At 49.7% G+C, this 23,597-nt stretch overlaps 1 protein-coding gene across 2 annotated transcripts in view; it reads right to left on the bottom strand.

Moving 5' to 3' along the window:
* NFAM1 (NFAT activating protein with ITAM motif 1) overlaps nucleotides 1–22,543 on the bottom strand; it is a 28,061-nt gene extending 5,518 nt beyond the window's left edge. The window contains exons 1-7 of one of the 2 annotated variants that reach the window (XM_040346969.1): nucleotides 22,421–22,543; nucleotides 12,759–13,049; nucleotides 12,124–12,254; nucleotides 10,748–10,837; nucleotides 10,172–10,240; nucleotides 7,172–7,261; nucleotides 7,028–7,090 (exon numbers count right to left, since the gene is read on the bottom strand). In XM_040346969.1, coding sequence (XP_040202903.1) covers nucleotides 7,028–7,090; nucleotides 7,172–7,261; nucleotides 10,172–10,240; nucleotides 10,748–10,837; nucleotides 12,124–12,254; nucleotides 12,759–13,049; nucleotides 22,421–22,478 — 792 coding nt within the window. In that variant the 5' untranslated portion in view covers nucleotides 22,479–22,543. The remainder of the gene's footprint in view (nucleotides 1–7,027; nucleotides 7,091–7,171; nucleotides 7,262–10,171; nucleotides 10,241–10,747; nucleotides 10,838–12,123; nucleotides 12,255–12,758; nucleotides 13,050–22,420) is intronic. The other variant, XM_040346970.1, reaches the window with a different exon arrangement.
* Nucleotides 22,544–23,597: the final 1,054 nt, after the last annotated feature.

The following is a 23,597-nucleotide window of genomic DNA, read 5'->3' as shown; positions in this document are numbered from 1 at the left end:
TATGGGGGGAGGAGGTCACCATCTGCCTGTACTATGGGGGGAGGGGGTCACCATCTGCCTGTACTATGGGGGAGAGGGGGTCACCATCTGCCTGTACTATGGGGGAGAGGGGGTCACCATCTGCCTGTACTATGGGGGAGAGGGGGTCACCATCTGCCTGTACTATGGGGGGGAGGGGGTCACCATCTGCCTGTACTATGAGGGGAGAGGGGGTCACCATCTGCCTGTACTATGGGGGGCAGGGGGGCACTGTCTGCCTGTACTATGGGGGGGAGGGGGTCACCATCTGCCTGTACTATGGGGGGAGGGGGTCACTGTCTGCCTGTACTATGGGGGAGAGGGGGTCACCATCTGCCTGTACTATGGGGGGCAGGGGGTCACTGTCTGCCTGTACTATGGGGGAGAGGGGGTCACCATCTGCCTGTACTATGGGGGGGAAGGGGTCACTGCCTGCCTGTACTATGGGGGAGAGGGGGTCACCATCTGCCTGTACTATGGGGGAGAGGGGGTCACCATCTGCCTGTACTATGGGGGGGAGGGGGTCACCATCTGCCTGTACTATGGGGGAGAGGGGGTCACCATCTGCCTGTACTATGGGGGAGAGGGGGTCACCATCTGCCTGTACTATAGGGGAGAGGGGGTCACCATCTGCCTGTACTATGGGGGAGAGGGGGTCACCATCTGCCTGTACTATGGGGGAGAGGGGGTCACCATCTGCCTGTACTATGGGGGGGAGGGGGTCACCATCTGCCTGTACTATGGGGGGGAAGGGGTCACTGTCTGCCTGTACTATGGGGGGGAGGGGGTCACCATCTGCCTGTACTATGGGGGGGGAGGGGGTCACTGTCTGCCTGTACTATGGGGGGGAGGGGGTCACTGTCTGCCTGTACTATGGGGGAGAGGGGGTCACCGTCTGCCTGTACTATGGGGGAGAGGGGGTCACCATCTGCCTGTACTATGGGGAGAGGGGGTCACCATCTGCCTGTACTATGGGGGAGAGGGGGTCACCATCTGCCTGTACTATGGGGGGGAGGGGGTCACCATCTGCCTGTACTATGGGGGGGAGGGGGTCACCATCTGCCTGTACTATGGGGGGGAGGGGGTCACCATCTGCCTGTACTATGGGGGAGAGGGGGTCACTGTCTGCCTGTACTATGGGGGAGAGGGGGTCACCATCTGCCTGTACTATGGGGGGGAGGGGGTCACCATCTGCCTGTACTATGGGGGAGAGGGGGTCACCATCTGCCTGTACTATGGGGGAGAGGGGGTCACCATCTGCCTGTACTATGGGGGAGAGGGGGTCACCATCTGCCTGTACTATGGGGGAGAGGGGGTCACCATCTGCCTGTACTATGGGGGAGAGGGGGTCACCATCTGCCTGTACTATGGGGGGGGGGGGGTCACCATCTGCCTGTACTATGGGGGGGAAGGGGTCACTGTCTGCCTGTACTATGGGGGGGAGGGGGTCACCATCTGCCTGTACTATGGGGGGGAGGGGGTCACTGTCTGCCTGTACTATGGGGGGGAGGGGGTCACTGTCTGCCTGTACTATGGGGGAGAGGGGGTCACCGTCTGCCTGTACTATGGGGGAGAGGGGGTCACCATCTGCCTGTACTATGGGGAGAGGGGGTCACCATCTGCCTGTACTATGGGGGAGAGGGGGTCACCATCTGCCTGTACTATGGGGGGGAGGGGGTCACCATCTGCCTGTACTATGGGGGGGAGGGGGTCACCATCTGCCTGTACTATGGGGGGGAGGGGGTCACCATCTGCCTGTACTATGGGGGAGAGGGGGTCACTGTCTGCCTGTACTATGGGGGAGAGGGGGTCACCATCTGCCTGTACTATGGGGGGCAGGGGGTCACTGTCTGCCTGTACTATGGGGGAGAGGGGGTCACCATCTGCCTGTACTATGGGGGGGAAGGGGTCACTGCCTGCCTGTACTATGGGGGAGAGGGGGTCACCATCTGCCTGTACTATGGGGGGAGGGGGTCACTGTCTGCCTGTACTATGGGGGGGAGGGGGTCACTGCCTGCCTGTACTATGGGGGAGAGGGGGTCACCATCTGCCTGTACTATGGGGGAGAGGGGGTCACCATCTGCCTGTACTATGGGGGAGAGGGGGTCACCATCTGCCTGTACTATGGGGGGGAGGGGGTCACCATCTGCCTGTACTATGGGGGGGAAGGGGTCACTGTCTGCCTGTACTATGGGGGGGAGGGGGTCACCATCTGCCTGTACTATGGGGGGGAGGGGGTCACTGTCTGCCTGTACTAGGGGGGGGAGGGGGTCACTGTCTGCCTGTACTATGGGGGAGAGGGGGTCACCGTCTGCCTGTACTATGGGGGGGAGGGGGTCACCATCTGCCTGTACTATGGGGGAGAGGGGGTCACCATCTGCCTGTACTATGGGGAGAGGGGGTCACCATCTGCCTGTACTATGGGGGAGAGGGGGTCACCATCTGCCTGTACTATGGGGGGGAGGGGGTCACCATCTGCCTGTACTATGGGGGGGAGGGGGTCACCATCTGCCTGTACTATGGGGGGGGAGGGGGTCACCATCTGCCTGTACTATGGGGGAGAGGGGGTCACCATCTGCCTGTACTATGGGGGAGAGGGGGTCACCATCTGCCTGTACTATAGGGGAGAGGGGGTCACCATCTGCCTGTACTATGGGGGGGAGGGGGTCACCATCTGCCTGTACTATGGGGGGGAAGGGGTCACTGTCTGCCTGTACTATGGGGGAGAGGGGGTCACCATCTGCCTGTACTATGGGGGGGGAGGGGGTCACCATCTGCCTGTACTATGGGGGAGAGGGGGTCACCATCTGCCTGTACTATGGGGGAGAGGGGGTCACCATCTGCCTGTACTATAGGGGAGAGGGGGTCACCATCTGCCTGTACTATAGAGGAGAGGGGGTCACTGTCTGCCTGTACTATGGGGGGGAGGGGGTCACCATCTGCCTGTACTATGGGGGGGAAGGGGTCACTGTCTGCCTGTACTATAGGGGAGAGGGGGTCACCATCTGCCTGTACTATGGGGGGGAGGGGGTCACCATCTGCCTGTACTATGGGGGGGAAGGGGTCACTGTCTGCCTGTACTATGGGGGAGAGGGGGTCACCATCTGCCTGTACTATGGGGGGGGGAGGGGGTCACCATCTGCCTGTACTATGGGGGAGAGGGGGTCACCATCTGCCTGTACTATGGGGGGGGGAGGGGGTCACCATCTGCCTGTACTATAGGGGAGAGGGGGTCACCATCTGCCTGTACTATGGGGGAGAGGGGGTCACCATCTGCCTGTACTATGGGGGAGAGGGGGTCACCATCTGCCTGTACTATGGGGGGGAGGGGGTCACCATCTGCCTGTACTATGGGGGGCAGGGGGTCACCATCTGCCTGTACTATGGGGGGCAGGGGGTCACCGTCTGCCTGTACTATGGGGGGGGAGGGGGTCACCATCTGCCTGTACTATGGGGGAGAGGGGGTCACCGTCTGCCTGTACTATGGGGGAGAGGGGGTCACCATCTGCCTGTACTATGGGGGGGAAGGGGTCACTGCCTGCCTGTACTATGGGGGAGAGGGGGTCACCATCTGCCTGTACTATGGGGGAGAGGGGGTCACCATCTGCCTGTACTATGGGGGAGAGGGGGTCACTGCCTGCCTGTACTATGGGGGAGAGGGGGTCACCATCTGCCTGTACTATGGGGGAGAGGGGGTCACCATCTGCCTGTACTATGGGGGAGAGGGGGTCACCATCTGCCTGTACTATGGGGGAGAGGGGGTCACCATCTGCCTGTACTATGGGGGGGAGGGGGTCACCATCTGCCTGTACTATGGGGGGGAAGGGGTCACTGTCTGCCTGTACTATGGGGGGGAGGGGGTCACCATCTGCCTGTACTATGGGGGGGAGGGGGTCACTGTCTGCCTGTACTATGGGGGGGGAGGGGGTCACTGTCTGCCTGTACTATGGGGGAGAGGGGGTCACCGTCTGCCTGTACTATGGGGGAGAGGGGGTCACTGTCTGCCTGTACTATGGGGGGGAGGGGGTCACCATCTGCCTGTACTATGGGGGGGAGGGGGTCACTGTCTGCCTGTACTATGGGGGGGAGGGGGTCACCATCTGCCTGTACTATGGGGGGAAGGGGTCACTGTCTGCCTGTACTATGGGGGAGAGGGGGTCACCATCTGCCTGTACTATGGGGGGGAGGGGGTCACCATCTGCCTGTACTATGGGGGAGAGGGGGTCACCATCTGCCTGTACTATAGGGGAGAGGGGGTCACCATCTGCCTGTACTATGGGGGGGAGGGGGGTCACCATCTGCCTGTACTATGGGGGGAGGGGGTCACCATCTGCCTGTACTATGGGGGGAGGGGGTCACTGTCTGCCTGTACTATGAGGGAGAGGGGGGTCACCATCTGCCTGTACTATGGGGGGGAGGGGTCACTGTGTGCCTGTACTACTGGGGGGGTCACTGTGTGCCTGTACTACTTGGGGGGGGGGGTCACTGTGTGCCTGTACTACTTGGGGGGGTCACTGTGTGCCTGTACTACTTGGGGGGGGGGTCACTGTGTGCCTGTACTACTTGGGGGGGTCACTGTGTGCCTGTACTACTTGGGGGGGTCACTGTGTGCCTGTACTACTTGGGGGGGTCACTTTGTGCCTGTACTACTTGGGGGGGTCACTGTGTGCCTGTACTACTTGGGGGGGTCACTGTGTGCCTGTACTACTTGGGGGGGTCACTGTGTGCCTGTACTACTTGGGGGGGTCACTGTGTGCCTGTACTACTTGGGGGGAGGGGGTCACTGTGTGCCTGTACTACTTGGGAGGGGGGGGGTCACTGTCTTTTTTTTTTTTTTTTGCTGATCCGAAAAATGATCCGATCCGTGACTGCTGATCCGAGGAACGATCCGAACCGTGAGTTTTTTGATCCGTTGCACCCCTAGTGGCAATAATGGGCACTGATAGGCAGCATTGCTAGGTGGCACTGATGAGGCACTGATTGGCACCAATAGGTGGAACTTGTGGGCCTTGATAGGTGGCACTCGTGGGCACTGTGGACACTGGCAGGTGTCGCCCTTTAGTGGTTAACCCCTTCCCTGCCAGTGCCATTTACACAGTAATCGGTGCATTTTTATAGCACTGATCGCTGTAAAAATTACAATGGTCCCAAAAATGTGTCAAAAGTGTCCGATGTGTCCGCCATAATGTCGCAGTCACAATAAAAATCGCTGATCGCCGCCATTACTAGTAAGAAAAAAAATTATAATAAAAATACCATAAAACTATCCCGTATTTTGTAGATGCTATAACTTTTGCGCAAACCAATCAATCATTTTTTTTTACCAGAAATATTAGACATGTGCACTGCCGAAATTTTTATTTTTTTTTTGTTTTCCTTTTATTCGTTTTTTTGCTTTTTTCGGAATTCGGAAATTCGAAAAATTCAGAATTCTGAATTTTCGAATCTCCAAATTTTAGAATTTCTGAATTCCGAATTTTTGAATTTCCGAATTCCGAAAAATATGAAGAATACGTATTGTCCTAAAACTGAGAAAGATAAAGTGTTTTTATATATTTTTTGGGGGATATTTATTATCCACTTCCCGACCGCCGCATGTATATATACGTCGGCAGAATGGGACGTACAGGCAGATGGGCTTACATGTACGTCCTTGCCTTCTAGCGGGTGGGGGGTCCGATCGGGACCCCCCCCGCTACATGCGGCGGTCGGATTCCGGGACGACGGCGCGGCTATTCATTTATAGCCGCTCCGTCGCGATCGCTCCCCGGAGCTGAAGAACGGGGAGAGCCGTATGTAAACACGGCTTCCCCGTGCTTCACTGTGGCGGCGTATCGATCGAGTGATCCCTTATATAAGGGAGACTCGATCGATGACGTCAGACCTACAGCCACACCCCCCTACAGTTGTAAACACACACTAGGTGAACCCTAACTCCTACAGCGCCCCCTGTGGTTAACTCCCAAACTGCAACTGTCATTTTCACAATAAACAATGCATTTTTTGCTGTGAAAATGACAATGGTCCCAAAATGTGTCAAAATTGTCTGAAGTGTCCGCCATGTCGCAGTCACGAAAAAAATCGCTGATCGCCGCCATTAGTAGTAAAAAAAAAAAAAAATTATAAAAATGCAATAAAACTATCCCCTATTTTGTAAACGCTATAAATTTTGCGCAAACCAATCGATAAACGCTTATTGCGATTTTTTTTACCAAAAATAGGTAGAAGAATACGTATCGGCCTAAACTGAGGAAAAAAAATAATTTTATATATGTTTTTGGGGGATATTTATTATAGCAAAAAGTAAAAAAGTGAATTTTTTCAAAATTGTCGCTCTATTTTTGTTTATAGCGCAAAAAATAAAAACCGCAGAGGTGATCAAATACCACCAAAAGAAATCTCTATTTGTGGGGAAAAAAGGATGCCAATTTTGTTTGGGAGCCACGTCGCACGACCGCGCAATTGTCTGTTAAAGCGACGCAGTGCCGAATCGCAAAACCTGGCCTGGGCATTTAGCTGCCTAAAGGTCCGGGGCTTAAGTGGTTAAAGTTAAAAAGTAAAAAATATTGTGTTTTTTTTTTTTTCAAAATCGTCGCTCTATTTTCGTTTATAGCGCAAAAAATAAAAACCGCACAGGTGATCGAATACCACCAAAAGAAAGCTCTATTTGTGGGGGGAAAAAAGACACCAATTTTGTTTGGGAGCCACGTTGCACGACCACGCAATTGTCAGTTAAAGCGACGCAGCGCCGAATCGAAAAAAAACGCTCTGGTCTTTGGCCAGCCAAATGGTCAGGGGCTTAAGCGGTTAAGGAACGTAGTCTATCAAGGTTCTGAAGACCGTTGTTGATAAGAAAAGGATTTCGAGAGCCAACAGTCCCAACTGGAAGTGATTTGGCAAAAAAAGGGGCGTTGCTTTGCCCAAAATATTATCACCCTTGTGGCGTGCCGATTTTTATTAATTCATTCTTTTATAATTATATCATTTTTTTTATCTTCTGGTCTCTCACCTGTTTGATTGGGGGCTTGTCCGGGAGGGTCTGTGGCTTCTCTTGTACTGAGGAAGATTTGGCCTGAAATAAAACAATCCCGGATTTCTTATATAAAGGACGGTGTAATAAAAGGTACTTAGAACTTCTATGTCATCTTCTGACCTGAGGTTTGGGCCTTTTCATGGGACTTTGGCCGGGGACACCGTGGACTTCTGCTTGGAGTTTCTGTAGAATACGTGAAGGTGGAACAATCTGAGAAATGATAGAGGAATGTGCAGAGCATTTCAGGAGAGGAGAGTTATAGAGGAAGGAGCAGAGTCCTGCAGCAATGCAGAGCATTTCAGGAGAGGAGAGTTATAGAGGAAGGAGCAGAGTCCTGCAGCAGAGAAGAGTATTTCAGGAGAGGAGAGTTATAGAGGAAGGAGCAGAGTCCTGCAGCAGAGAAGAGTAATTCAGGAGAGGAGAGTTATAGAGGAAGGAGCAGAGTCATGCAGCAGTGCAGAGTATTTCAGGAGAGGAGAGTTATAGAGGAAGGAGCAGAGTCCTGCAGCAATGCAGAGCATTTCAGGAGAGGAGAGTTATAGAGGAAGGAGCAGAGTCCTGCAGCAGAGAAGAGTAATTCAGGAGAGGAGAGTTATAGAGGAAGGAGCAGAGTCCTGCAGCAATGCAGAGCATTTCAGGAGAAGAGAGTTATAGAGGAAGGAGCAGAGTCCTGCAGCAGAGAAGAGTAATTCAGGAGAGGAGAGTTATAGAGGAAGGAGCAGAGTCCTGCAGCAGCAATGCAGAGTATTTCAGGAGAGGAGAGTTATAGAGGAAGGAGCGGAGTCCTCCAGCAGAGTATTTCAGGAGAAAAGGGAGTAGCTGCTCCAGGTGGGAACCCAGATGAATATCTTCAGTTGCAGACAACTCAGGTGCAGGCAATGCACTTAGCAAAGCAGGAACACAATTTTTTTCTGGACAGGACAGCACTACAAGTCACAGCAACATAAAATAAAACCCGACCGCTGACGCGTTTCGCAATGAAACTAGTGCTTAGTCATAGCTTTTTTTAATAAAGGCTACAATTTGTTCAGAGTGCGGCTGTCCAGAAACAATTTTTGTTCCTGCTAGAGTATTTCAGGAGAGGAAAGTTATAGAGGAAGGAGCAGAGTCCTCCAGCAGTGCAGAGTATTTCAGGAGAGGAGGGTTAGATAGAGGAAGGAGCAGAGTCCTGCAGCAGAGCAGAGCATTTCAGGAGAGGAGAGTTATAGAGGAAGGAGCAGAGTCCTGCAGCAGTGCAGAGTATTTCAGGAGAGGAGAGTTATAGAGGAAGGAGCAGAGTCCTGCAGCAGTGCAGAGCATTTCAGGAGAGGAGAGTTATAGAGGAAGGAGCAGAGTCCTGCAGCAGAGAAGAGTATTTCAGGAGAGGAGAGTTATAGAGGAAGGAGCAGAGTCCATCAGCAGCAATGCAGAGTATTTCAGGAGAGGAGAGTTATAGAGGAAGGAGCAGAGTCCTGCAGCAGTGCAGAGTATTTCAGAAGAGGAGAGTTATAGAGGAAGGAGCAGAGTCCTCCAGCAGAGTATTTCAGGAGAAAAGGGAGTAGCCGCTCCAGGTGGGAACCCATGTGAATATCTTCCGTTGCAGACAACTCAGGTGCAGGCAATGCACTTAGCAAAGCAGGAACACAAATTGTTTCTGGACAGGACAGCACTACAAGTCACAGCAACATAAAATAAAACCTGACCGCTGACGCGTTTCGCAATGAAACTAGTGCTTAGTCATAGCTTTTTTTAATAAAGGCTACAATTTGTTCAGAGTGCGGCTGTCCAGAAACAATTTTTGTTCCTGCTAGAGTATTTCAGGAGAGGAAAGTTATAGAGGAAGGAGCAGAGTCCTCCAGCAGTGCAGAGTATTTCAGGAGAGGAGGGTTAGATAGAGGAAGGAGCAGAGTCCTGCAGCAGAGCAGAGCATTTCAGGAGAGGAGAGTTATAGAGGAAGGAGCAGAGTCCTGCAGCAGTGCAGAGTATTTCAGGAGAGGAGAGTTATAGAGGAAGGAGCAGAGTCCTGCAGCAGAGAAGAGTGTTTCAGGAGAGGAGAGTTATAGAGGAAGGAGCAGAGTCCTGCAGCAGCAATGCAGAGTATTTCAGGAGAGGAGAGTTATAGAGGAAGGAGCAGAGTCCTGCAGCAGTGCAGAGCATTTCAGAAGAGGAGAGTTATAGAGGAAGGAGCAGAGTCCTGCAGCAGAGAAGAGTGTTCCAGGAGAGGAGAGTTATAGAGGAAGGAGCAGAGTCCTGCAGCAGCAATGCAGAGTATTTCAGGAGAGGAGAGTTATAGAGGAAGGAGCAGAGTCCTGCAGCAGTGCAAAGTATTTCAGAAGAGGAGAGTTATAGAGGAAGGAGCAGAGTCCTCCAGCAGAGTATTTCAGGAGAAAAGGGAGTAGCCGCTCCAGGTGGGAACCCAGATGAATATCCTCCGTTGCAGACAACTCAGGTGCAGGCAATGCACTTAGCAAAGCAGGAACACAAATTGTTTCTGGACAGGACAGCACTACAAGTCACAGCAACATAAAATAAAACCCGACCTCTGACGCGTTTCGCACTGAAACTAGTGCTTAGTCATAGCTTTTTTTAATAAAGGCTACAATTTGTTCAGAGTGCGGCTGTCCAGAAACAATTTTTGTTCCTGCTAGAGTATTTCAGGAGAGGAGAGTTATAGAGGAAGGAGCAGAGTCCTCTAGCAGTGCAGAGTATTTCAGGAGAGGAGAGTTCTGGAGGAAGGAGCAGAGTCCTGCAGCAGTGCAGAGTATTTCAGGGGAGGAGAGTTCTGGAGGAAGGAGCAGAGTCCTGCAGCAGTGCAGAGTATTTCAGGAGAGGAGAGTTATAGAGGAAGGAGCAGAGTCCTGCAGCAGTGCAGAGCATTTCAGGAGAGGAGAGTTATAGAGGAAGGAGCAGAGTCCTGCAGCAGAGCAGAGCATTTCAGGAGAGGAGAGTTATAGAGGAAGGAGCAGAGTCCTGCAGCAGTGCAGAGTATTTCAGGAGAGGAGAGTTATAGAGGAAGGAGCAGAGTCCTCCAGCAGTGCAGAGTATATCAGGAGAAGAGAGTTAGATAGAGGAAGGAGCAGAGTCCTGCAGCAGAGCAGAGTATTTTAGGAGAGGAGAGTTAGATCAGTAAACCCAACTCACCACATTGGTCTTTCTGGCAAGATCTTCATCCAGGACGTAATACACGTCGTCAGAATGCGGCTGAAGACTCTGCACAACAAAGTATAATTAAAGGATATCTGAAGCCATTAGAGAAGTGGAGGGTCAGGGAGATTTCCCTTCACTTCCTGTCCCGCAGACTGCACAGGAAGTGAGAGGAAATTTCCGAAGCAAGGGAAAGCCCTTTTTACATTCGCTGTGCGAATACATTTGTAGTCACACATTCATCACCAATAATCCTTCATATAGATCGTCAGCTCCATCTAGTGGCCATAAGGTGGTATCCCCCCCCCCATTAAGATAATTCAGGAAAATACATCATTATGGCCACTAGATGACACTGACGATTGTAGAAAATCCACACATTGGACACATTACGAGTTTTATTTGTGATGCTTTCTTTATAAATAGGTATTTAATAAATACTAATAATCATATAAGTAGTAATAATTAAAAATTAAATTTTGTGTGCATGAGGTGTAAATGAGCCTTTAATGTCTAGGATTAAAAAATAAACACCCTGAAGATTTCTGAATAAATGTCGCTCGGGAGACTCACCGTGTACAGGGAGCCGGATGTCGCCTCCTCTGGCTGTTGCGGGGCGGTGGGCGTAGGGGTTGCTTGGGGTGCAGCGGGCACACTAGAAAGCTTTGATGGGGGAGAAAATAGACCAATGGGGGTCATTATTTGCTCTCTGCAATGGTCACAATAGAAACAATTTGGTCTATTTGTGGCGTGAATGTCTCAGCTCCCTCTAGTGGGCATAGTGAGGTATTTTCCAGATTCAGTTCATTCAGGATAATACCACATTATAGCCACTAGATGGAGCTGACGGTCATAGGAAATACACATATTAGACAAAATATAGAGGATATTGACAATGGCTATGCAATCACAGCACAGATATTTATTTGTTTGGTTATCAATAGACCCCATTGTGTGCTGTGAATATAAAAGAATGACTTCATACAAGCCTTACCGCTGGCCACATAGGGACAGTTTTTTTTTTTCTTATGTATTACAATCTCATGGGCCCAGATTCAGTAAGCAATTGCGCCTGTGTAACCATAGTTACGCAGCGCAATTGCTTACTTGCGCCGGCGTAACGAGTTCTCCTGATTCAGAGAACTCGTTACGCCGACTGCAGCCTAAAATCTGCGCGGCATAAGGCTCTTATGCCACGCAGATTTTAGGCTGCATTCTTGCGATGACCGCTAGGGGGCGTTCCCATTGTGGTCAGCGTATAGTATGCAAATTGCATACTTACGCCGATTCACAATGTTGCGCGCCCCCTGCGTACGCAAGTTACGTCGTTTCCGTACGGCGTGTTTAGCGTAAGGCTGCCCCTTCTAATAGCAGGGGCAGCCAATGCTAAACTATACCCGGCGTTCCCGCGTCGCGACGTTCGAATTTTTTACGTCGTTTGCGTAAGTGAATCGTGAATGGCGCTGGACGCCATTCACTTTCACTTTGAAGCAAATTACGTCCTTGCGACGTCATTTGCCGCAATGCACGTCGGGAAAGTTTCCCGACGGAGCATGCGCTCTACGCTCGGCGCGGGAGCGCACCTAATTTAAATGATTCCCGCCCCCGGCGGGATCATTTACATTGCGCGCGCTTACGCCGGGCAATTTTGCCGGCGCGCCCTCGCAATTTACGGAGCTACTGCTCCGTGAATCGAGGGCAGCGCAAAATATTTGCGGGGGCGCAGGGCAAAATCGCTGCCCTGCGCCTTCGCAAATAGAGCGCAATTCTTTCTGAATCCGGGCCATGGAGTATTTGGACCTGAGGCTCTCTGTCTGCCACAGATCTGTATTGAATGGTCGTCGGCTCCATCTAGTGGCCATAGTGCAGTATGCCCCTGAATAACCCCCCAATCAGGAAAATACGGCGTTGCGACCACTAGATGGCATGGTTTGTCATATAAATGTCACCTGTTTCATCCGGTGGAATGGCAGAACTAGATACGTCCCCGAAATGGAGATGAGAAACAGAAGAACGAAGAGCGCGATCAGTCCAGACTGCAGGCTGTCCACTGGGGCAGCGGGTTCTTGATAGCCAGACTCTGGGGGGGGAGACAAAACTAATTTATCAGTCTGTCACAGGGGGGACACGGACAGGAGGGGGCGATGAGTCTGTCTCAGGGGGGACACTGACAGGAGGGGGGGATGAGTCTGTCCCAAGGGGGGGACATGGACAGGAGGGGGCGATGAGTCTGTTGCAGGGGGGACACGGACAGGAGGGGGCGATGAGTTTGTCTCAGGGGGGACATGGACAGGAAGGGGAGATGAGTTTGTCGCAGGGGGGACACGGACAGGAGGGGGTGATGAGTCTGTCGCAGGGGGGACATGGACAGGAGGGGGTAATGAGTCTGTTGCAGGGGGGACACAGCAGGAAGGGGAGATGAGTTTGTCGCAGGGGGGACATGGACAGGAGGGGGTGATGAGTCTGTCCCGGGGGGAGGGTGATGAGTCTGTCCGGGGGGGGGGGGGGTGATGAGTCTGTCCCGGGGGGGGGTGATGAGTCTGTCCTGGGGGGGGAGGGTGATGAGTCTGGTGTAGGTACTTACCTCTGACATGTATGTAGGTTCCTTTGGCGTCTATGATTTCGATCCCACATGTGAGTCTACATTTGTATGTTCCTGACACTCTGGCCTGGACTCTGTGCTCTATGGTCTTCATGTCGGTGATGTTGGTCAGGACATCCTCCCTCCTGTCCATCTGATCCTCCCAGGAGAGGAAGATGGATGTAATAATCACCTGGTGAGCGGCGGGCGGCACAATCCTGGCAGTGCAGCGGATGGCGGACCAATCACCGGAGAGGGCGACAAGGAGCGATGGAGTCTGGTCTATAATACAGGCTGGGAGAGAAGAGGGTGTCAGTATATTCACTTCTCCCCGCAGAGTATCACTCCCCTCCTTACCGATCACTTCTCCTCGCAGACTATCACTCCTCTCCTTTCCGATAACTTCTCCCCACAGACTATCACTCCTCTCCTTTCCGATAACTTCTCCCCACAGACTATCACTCCTCTCCTTATTGATCACTTCTCCCCGCAGACTATTACTCCTCTCCTTTCCGATCACTTCTCCCTGCAGACTATCACTCCTCTCCTTACCAATCACTTCTCCTCGCAGACTATCACTCCTCTCCTTTCCGATAACTTCTCCCCACAGACTATCACTCCTCTCCTTATTGATCACTTCTCCCCGCAGACTATTACTCCTCTCCTTTCCGATCACTTCTCCCTGCAGACTATCACTCCTCTCCTTACCAATCACTTCTCTCCGCAGAGTATCACTCCCCTCCTTACCAATCACTTCTCCCTGCAGACTATCACTCCTCTCCTTACTGATCACATCTCCCTGCAGAGTATCACTCCTCTTCTTACTGATCACTTCTCCCTGCAGAGTATCACTCCTCTCCTTACTGATCACATCTCTCTGCAGAGTATCACTTCTCTTCTTACTGATCACTTCTCCCTGCAGAGTATCACTCCTCTCCTTACTGATCACTTCTCCCTGCAGAGTATCACTCCTCTTCTTACTGATCACTTCTCCCTGCAGAGTATCACTCCTCTTCTTACTGATCACTTCTCCCTGCAGAGTATCACTCCTCTCCTTACTGATCACTTCTCCCTGCAGAGTATCACTCCTCTCCTTACTGATCACTTCTCCCTGCAGAGTATCACGCCTCTTCCTACTGATTACTTCTCCCTGCAGAGTATCACTTGTCCTTTCCTAACAAAGGTCAGAGAGAAGCCCAGCAGTGCCAAGGGTTACACCCCGGCTTCAGTTCCCGGATTTCCATGTTATTTCCAATATACTAATGACTAAGACATAAAAAGGAGGGAAGATTGGTGATAAAAAAAATTGCAGACAGAGCATGCTCACCGCCGGGAAGGAGTGTAGAGTGCTGGGGAGGGTGTCCTCTATGTGGACGGCCTCTTCTACTCTTCAACCCCTTCCTGCCAGCATAGGCTGGTTCCAAAGACTCAGGGAGGGCACTATGGGCACAGGTCCCAAAGACTCAATGAGCATGGGTTCACAGAGGGCACGATAGGCACAGGTTTCCAAGACTCACAGAGGGCACTGTGGGCATGGGTTCCCAAGATTCACAGAGGGCACTCTGGACACGGTCCAAAAGACTCAGTGAGGGCACTGTGGGCACGCAAGGGTTTCCAAGACTCCCCAAGAGCACTTTAGGCATGAGTTACCAAGGGCACGGGTTCCAAAGACTCACAGAGGGCACGGGTTCCAAAGACTCACAGAGGGCATGGGTTCCAAAGACTCCCCAAGGGCACTATAGGCATGGGTTACCAAGAGTTACCAAGGGCACGGGTTCCAAAGACTCACAGAGGGCACGGGTTCCAAAGACTCACAGAGGGCACGGGTTCCAAAGACTCACAGAGGGCACGTGTTCCAAAGACTCACAGAGGACATGGGTTCCAAAGACTCACCAAAGGGCACTATGGTCACAGGTTCCAATGACTCACGGAGGGCACTATAGGCACAGGTTCCAAAGACTCACCAGGGGCACTATGGACATGGGTTCCAAAGAATCACCAAGGGCACTGTGGACACGGGTTCCAAAGACTCAATGAGGGCACTAGGGGCACAGGTTCCCAAGACTCACCAAGGGCAATATGGGCACAGGTTCCCAAGACTCACAGAGGGCACTATGGACATGGTCCCATAGACTCGTGAGGGCACTATGGGCACACAAGAGTTCCCAAGGGCACTATGGGCATGGGTTACCAAGACTTACCAAGGGCACGGTTCCAAAGACTCATAGAGGGCACGGATTCCAAAAACTCACCAAAGGGCACTATGGGTTCCCAAGACTCATGGAGGGCACTATGGTCACGGGTTCCAAGGACTCACGGAGGGCACTATGGACATGGGCCCCAAGGACTAATCAAGGGCACTATAGGCATGGGTTCCAAAGACTCACCAGGGGCACTTTGGACACGGGTTCCAAAGACTCACCGAGCGCACTATAGGCACAGCTTCCCATGACTCACTGAGGGCACTATGGGCACGGGTTCTTCCCCTGGGTGCCATGACAGAGACAACCCCCAGCCTGGCCCAACCAGGACCATCAGTAGTCTCCCATAACTTCTTCAGACCTTACACCATTGGACCTTAAAAGCAGCCCCACCCAGAACAAGGTTTATTTTCAAAAGAGGTTCCCATCTTGAGGTTGGGGGAAGTCCATACAATCCAAGTGTGCAAAAGGGGGGGAACTAATGCGCAAACCAACCTAACCAGGGCACATTAAATAGATAAAATTAATAAAAATGGTAATATAATAACTGAGCAGCAGCCACGACTAATAGTGCTCACGCACTGATAGCAGATATAAAATGGGGGGGTGTGTAGTGGCGCTTGCAAGCAATAAAGATAAACTAACAACAACTAAACCAATAATGTAATCATAGGTGGATAAAATGAAATATAAGTGAATCCGTCCCCTGATGGGGTAAAATAGTGTTCCACTCTAGGTCTTGACCAACAATACCACCCAGTATCAATCACATGATATGGAGGGTAGGAAGAGTGAAATAATTAATAAAATCCAGTGAACAACCGTGCCAGTGACAGCACAATGTAGATAAGATGAGAAAAAAATTCACCTTAACGGTTTCCAGATAATAAAATAATAATATTCAAAGAGTAAAATATGCAGTCAACAAATCCTTAAAGTGCTTCATCCAAAACAAAGTGCAATGTGCAGAATAATTAATGAAAATGGCTGTAAAAGTTGAATAAGCAATGAAACATGCACCAGTGATTAAAAAAACAATAAAAATAAACTAAGAGTGCAGGTGTCCTATACGATCCAAAAACGGGATCGATCACAATACAGTGTCAATAATAAAAATATACAATATAGAAATAAATAAGAGTCTATAAAAATACAAATAAATAAAACCAAGTGTCCAGTGCACAATCGTGCAAAAGTGAAATAAAGTCCAAAATCCAGGATCCTATGATTAAGTGACGTCGGCTGTCACGATACGCGTGAGGACTAGGAGGGTACGCTGGTGACGTCATCCGCTCGCGGCCGCAGAGCGGAGACACATGAGATTACACACGCTGTTTTAACAGCACTGTCTGTGAGTGTATTTATGTTTTTATTCATTAAACATGGTAAATGTTATTATGCTATGGAGGCTTCCCTGTGCTTTAAATGTGACGAGATCCTTTCTCGCCCGGTTCTGCTCTCCCGACACTCCTCTGCTACCAGTGAGTCAGCTTGCAGATTGCAGCGTCTGATGGTCCAGTCATCCAAGGTTCCGGGGTCCGAACTACAGCTATGTGCCGTTCAGACCCATTAAGAACGAACACCAGGCAGGCTGTATGTAAGTTCAAACAGGACTCTTTATTTTCAAGTACACAGCACACTTTTATACAGAATTTTGGAACATCCCACTCCCAACAACCGCTTTCCTATTGGTCAATTGTAAAGTATATGCAGTCTTCACTCAAGTCCTCCTTGACCATGCAAATGAGGACTTGAAATTGTCAACAGGGATTGGTCCAATAGCTTGGATAGAAAGACTTGTGTTTTGAGACAGAAGCCCCAGGGGGTAATCAATGTACACAATAACCCAGTCTACTTAATTACTACCTCTGAGAGGTTACATTGCTTTAGACAATAGAATGCTAATTCAATACAGCTGACAGGCTTCTGACCTTTAGAACAATACAAAGTCCCTTAGCGTAAACACATACATCTTCAACCACACATAATAGATTCAATTAACCTTCAATCCCTAATTCTAGCCAGACGGACTGGCTCCGACACCCGCCCTTAACCTGCAGAACACAATAAAAGGTATTTCACAAGCTGGTTCCACTTAGCATTTCAAAAGCCTTGCATTGAATGTCCCTCTCCTGTGTAACAGATGTCAAGTAGAAACACTTTAATATCTCAAGGTCCATGACACAGCCCCACCCAGAACAAGGTTTATTTTCAAAAGAGGTTCCCATCTTGAGGTTGGGGGAAGTCCATACAATCCAAGTGTGCAAAAGGGGGGGAACTAATGCGCAAACCAACCTAACCAGGGCACATTAAGTAGATAAAATCAATAAAAATGGTAATATAATAACTGAGCAGCAGCCACGACTAATAGTGCTCACGCACTGATAGCAGATATAAAATGGGGGGGTGTGTAGTGGCGCTTGCAAGCAATAAAGATAAACTAACAACAACTAAACCAATAATGTAATCATAGGTGGATAAAATGAAATATAAGTGCATCCGTCCCCTGATGGGCTAAAATAGTGTTCCACTCTAGGTCTTGACCAACAATACCACCCAGTATCAATCACATGATATGGAGGGTAGGAAGAGTGAAATAATTAATAAAATCCAGTGAACAACCGTGCCAGTGACAGCACAATGTAGATAAGGTGAGAAAAAAATTCACCTTAACGGTTTCCAGATAATAAAATAATAATATTCAAACAGTAAAATATGCAGTCAACAAATCCTTAAAGTGCTTCATCCAAAACAAAGTGCAATGTGCAGAATAATTAATGAAAATGGCTGTAAAAGTTGAATAAACAATGAAACATGCACCAGTGATTAAAAAAACAATAAAAATAAACTAAGAGTGCAGGTGTCCTATACGATCCAAAAACGGGATCGATCACAATACAGTGTCAATAATAAAAATATACAATATAGAAATCATAGGATCCTATGATTAAGTGACGTCGGCTGTCACGATACGCGTGAGGACTAGGAGGGTACGCTGGTGACGTCATCCGCTCGCGGCCGCAGAGCGGAGACACATGAGATTACACACGCTGTTTCAACAGCACTGTCTGTGAGTGTATTTATGTTTTTATTCATTAAACATGGTAAATGTTATTATGCTATGGAGGCTTCCCTGTGCTTTATTTTGAGAGCCATCGGTATGACTGTGTGAGCCTTCTTGGAGTGGATCAATCCGTTTTTCCGAGCAGCACTGTGTTATAGGCTTTTTAAAAGCCTCATTGAGGTAAGAGGCTGGTATGAACATCTTCACACTGCGGAAGTCCGTGTTTACAAGCATGTGGGCACATTTCATCATCCTGCACTAAAGAGACTATTTGTGGATTTTTCATTTATGAGTGGAGCACATATGCACCTTAAGGATTTATATTGCATTTGATTTTGGACTTTATTTCACTTTTGCACGATTGTGCACTGGACACTTGGTTTTATTTATTTGTATTTTTATAGCCTCCCTAGCATAATAACATTTACCATGTTTAATGAATAAAAACATAAATACACTCACAGACAGTGCTGTTAAAACAGCGTGTGTAATCTCATGTGTCTCCGCTCTGCGGCCGCGAGCGGATGACGTCACCAGCGTACCCTCCTAGTCCTCACGCGTATCGTGACAGCCGACGTCACTTAATCATAGGATCCTATGATTTCTATATTGTATATTTTTATTATTGACACTGTATTGTGATCGATCCCGTTTTTGGATCGTATAGGACACCTGCACTCTTAGTTTATTTTTATTGTTTTTTTTAATCACTGGTACATGTTTCATTGTTTATTCAACTTTTACAGCCATTTTCATTAATTATTCTGCACATTGCACTTTGTTTTGGATGAAGCACTTTAAGGATTTGTTGACTGCATATTTTACTGTTTGAATATTATTATTTTATTATCTGGAAACCGTTAAGGTGAATTTTTTTCTCACCTTATCTACATTGTGCTGTCACTGGCACGGTTGTTCACTGGATTTTATTAATTATTTCACTCTTCCTACCCTCCATATCATGTGATTGATACTGGGTGGTATTGTTGGTCAAGACCTAGGGCCAGATTCACAAAGAGATACGACGGTGTATCTACAGATACACCATCGTATCTCTGACGTAAACTGGTCCTATCTATGCGCCTGATTCATGGAATCAGTTACGCATAGATAGGGCTAGATCCGACAGTGTTACAATCTTTTTTTCAATCTAAAAATGGCGCCGGGGGCGTTCCCGCTGATTTACGATAAATAATATGTAAATCAGCGAGATACGCAAATTCACGAACGTACGCGGACCCGTCGCAGTGTTCTTACGTCGTTTCCGTAGAGGTTTTCCGTCGTATACTTTTATCAGGCGCAGCCAATGTTAAGTATAGCCGACGTTCACGCGTCGAATTTAAATTTTTTTAACGTCGTTTGCGTAAGTCGTTCTCGAATACGGACGGACGTCGTTTACGTAAGCGTCGCAACCACTGACGTCCTAGCGACGTCAGTGGGAGCAATGCACGCCGGGAAATTTCGCGGACGGCGCCTGCGCATTTAAATCAGCGCGGGAACGCGCCTGATTTAAATATGACACTCCCCTAGCCGCGGAATTTAAATTCCGCTGGGGGATTTAGGATCCGCCGTCGCAAGTTTGGAGGTAAGTGGTTTGTGAATTAGCCACTTGCCTCCTAAACTTGCGGGAGCGGATCTTAATTCACGTAGATCGAGCGGATCTATAGATCCGCTGAGCTACGTGAATCTGGCCCATAGAGTGGAACACTATTTTACCCCATCAGGGGACGGATGCACTTATATTTCATTTTATCCACCTATGATTACATTATTGGTTTAGTTGTTGTTAGTTTATCTTTATTGCTTGCAAGCGCCACTACACACAACCCCCATTTTATACATACAATCCAAGTGTTTTCACATTTTACTGGAATATGGAAAAATATACAAGTTATCAGTCATCCCATCAGAGACCACCTATTCCTTCAAAGATGAGAGCAAGCTGAGAAACAGCCCATACCCAAGGGATGCAAGGGGTCCCAAGAGACCTACACCTCTCTTTTCTTGCCCTCCCCCTAGAAGGAAGCTACCAGAGATTACATCCCTGCAGGGCAGCCATCAGGAATTATTGGGCCCCTTACACAGCTTCAGGCATGGGCTCCCTGGAGCAGAAAAATGCAGATATGAAGGCACAGCAGAGGAGCCCTTCAGATGGACACGGCAAGCCCCGCCGGTGTCCGTGACCTCACTGGATGGATCTCCGACGGAACTCCCTGAAGGCCCAGAAGCCGGCGGAGAGGTGAGTACCAATCAAAGGAATTTTAATCGATCAAACAAATTAAAGATTAATAAATTAATTAAAAGTTCATTTGCATAGCCCTATATATATATATATAAAATAAATAAAATAATATAAATACAAATTATTATTTTTTTTATAAAAAAAAGGGGGGTTGCCATCCGGGGCCCTGGGGACCTATGAGCCCTTTAATAATAATAATATATATATATAATATATATATATATATATATATATATATATATATATTATATATATTAGGGCTGTGCGTTAAACGCGATATTAACGGCGTTAACGCAAACCCATGTTAACGCCGTCAATATTTTTATTGCGCGATTAACGCAGGAGCCCTCGGGGTGGACATGCAGAGTGTGCAGCGGCGCCGCGCGGCTTACCTTTTCGCTGGATTCACAGGCAAGTTACTCACCTTGTCCCTGGATCCAGCGATGCCACCCCGAGCGGGTCCTCCTTGCTTGGCGGGTCCTCCTTGCTTGGCGGGTCCTCCTCGCTTGGCGGGTCCTCCTCGCTCGGCGGGTCCTCGCTCGATTCACAGTGCCTGTGTGCCGCCGAGCTCCGTTCCCTGCGACGTTACGACGCACGGGGACGGAGAACGGCGCCAAATTTAAAAAAGTAAACAAACACAATACACACAGTATACTGTAATCTTATAGATTACAGTACTGTATGTAAAAAATACACACCCCCCTTGTCCCTAGTGGTCTGCCCAGTGTCCTACATGTTCTTTTATATAATAAAAACTGTTCTTTCTGCCTGAAAAACGTTAGATTGTCCAAAAGTGTCCCTTTATGTCAAAAATGGTTTTAGATCAGCTAGAAAACAGTGATCATAAATTATAATCACTTGCAGAATTGTGCGATATATGTGGGGAAATTCGTCATAAATTAGATAGATTAATCGTGAGTTAACTATGACATTAATGCGATTAATCGCGATTAAAAATTGTAATCGTTTGACAGCACTAATATATATATAAAATAAATAAAAATATATATATATATAAAAATTATTTGGCCCTTTAATAGAAAAATTAAATAAAAATATATTAGAATTTTTTAGAAAAAATAAATAAAAAAAAGGGGGGTTGCCATCCGGGGCCCTGGGGGCCTTCGAGCCCCTGGGGATCTCCGGACCTCTATAAAAAAAAAAAAAAAGAAATTGGCCCTTTAATTAAAAAAATATATATATATATAAATTTTTTTTTTAATGAAAACTAAATTAAAAAAAGGGGATTTGCCACCTGGGGCCCTGTAGGCCTCCGGGCCCCTGGGGACCTCCGGACCGCTAAAAAAAAAATATATATATATATATATATATATATATATATTTTTAAAGGGGGTTGCCATCCGGGCCCCTGGGGACCTCCGGGCCCCTTACAGGTGTACTGCCTGTGCCCCCCTGATGGCGGCCCTGCATCCCTGTGCTGAGTTCCCGGGTCTGTACACCCGCTGTGCCCATTATGAGGGGTTCCCACCATCCCTGTGCCGAGTTCCTGGGTCTGTACACCCACTGTGCCCATTATGAGGGGTTCCCACCATCCCTGTGGTGAGTTCCCGGGTCTGTACACCCGCTGTGCCCATTATGAGGGGTTTCCACCATCCCTGTGCCGAGTTCCCGGGTCTGTACACCTGCTGTGCCCATTATGAGGGGTTCCCACCATCCCTGTGCTGAGTTCCTGGGTCTGTACACCTGCTGTGCCCATTATGAGGGGTTCCCACCATCCCTGTGCTGAGTTCCCAGGTCTGTACACCTGCTGTGCCCATTATGAGGGGTTCCCACCATCCCTGTGCTGAGTTCCTGGGTCTGTACACCTGCTGTGCCCATTATGAGGGGTTCCCACCATCCCTGTGCTGAGTTCCCAGGTCTGTACACCTGCTGTGCCCATTATGAGGGGTTCCCACCATCCCTGTGCTGAGTTCCTGGGTCTGTACACCTGCTGTGCCCATTATGAGAGGTTCCTACCATGCCTGTGCTGAGTTCCTGGGTCTGTATATCTGCTTTATCCCACATCCCACCTAGTAAAAACTTTTTGCTGACGTCTCTGGTGACAATTAGGCCTGCCGACCCCTCAGTGACCGATCTCCCCATCTGTGACCAGATTGGGAAAGATGCAATCAGTGTATCTGCCCCAGTGGGCTCTTACCCCGGCACAGGTGGGCCCAGGTGACGATGAAGACGATGGTGGATAGTGGTCGGTCCATCCCTGTGTGTCTGAGCCCCGTCTGCCGTTCTCCCCATCCCCCACACCTACACTTCTGCTTTTTGTGCCACCAGCGCTCAGCAAATGCGGAACTTCTCAGTGGTGCAACCTTCCGATAAATCTTTCCACAATCCCAGGACACTTGGAGATCGACTATTCGGGGCGTCGTTTTAGAGGCAGAGAAACATTTAGAGCCCCAAATGTTGCCACTGTGCCCCAAGTGCTGCCACTGTGCCCCAAATATTGCCACTGTGCCCCAAGTGCTGCCACTGTGCCCCAAGTGCTGCCACTGTGCCCCAAGTACTGACACTGTGCCCCTCCCCCGGCAGTGGGTGACGGCGGAAGGCAGCAAGCGGCGTTCAGTGTCCTCCATCTTCCCGACCCCAATGTCTTCCCCCACCCGCTCCTCCTCTCGTCCTGTGCTGTGATTGGACGCCTGATGGGCGTCCAATCACAGCGCCTGTCATTTCAGCCAATCAGGTGACAGGTAACACAGACCCGGTGCACCTGATTGGCTGAGAGGCGGTTCAATGTTAGGAAAGCGAATTCCTTCCTGATAACTTCTTTGTGCTGCCACTGTTTGTGCTGCCACTGTGCCCCTCCCCTGGCAGCGGGTGACGGCGGTGGGCAGCAGGCAGCGAGCGGCGTCCGGTGTCCTCCATCTTCCCCGACCCCAATGTCTTCCCCCACCCGCTCCTCCTCTCGTCCTGTGCTGTGATTGGACGCCTGATGGGCGTCCAATCACAGCGCCTGTCATTTCAGCCAATCAGGTGACAGGTAACACAGACCCGGTGCACCTGATTGGCTGAGAGGCGGTTCAATGTTAGGAAAGCGAATTCCTTCCTGATAACTTCTTTGTGCTGCCACTGTTTGTGCTGCCACTGTGCCCCTCCCCTGGCAGCGGGTGACGGCGGAAGGCAGCAGGCAGCGAGCGGCGTCCGGTGTCCTCCATCTTCCCCGACCCCAATGTCTTCCCCCACCCGCTCCTCCTCTCGTCCTGTGCTGTGATTGAACGCCTGATAGGCGTCCAATCACAGCCCCTGTCATTTCAGCCAATCAGGTGACAGGTAACACAGACCCGGTGCACCCGATTGGCTGAGAGGCGGTTCAATGTTAGGAA

The sequence above is a fragment of the Rana temporaria genome, chromosome 3 (genome assembly GCF_905171775.1).
Source record: "Rana temporaria chromosome 3, aRanTem1.1, whole genome shotgun sequence".
Classification (NCBI taxonomy): domain Eukaryota; kingdom Metazoa; phylum Chordata; class Amphibia; order Anura; family Ranidae; genus Rana; species Rana temporaria.
Note: the sequence above shows the minus strand (reverse complement) of the source record. Positions and strands in the feature narration are given on the sequence as shown.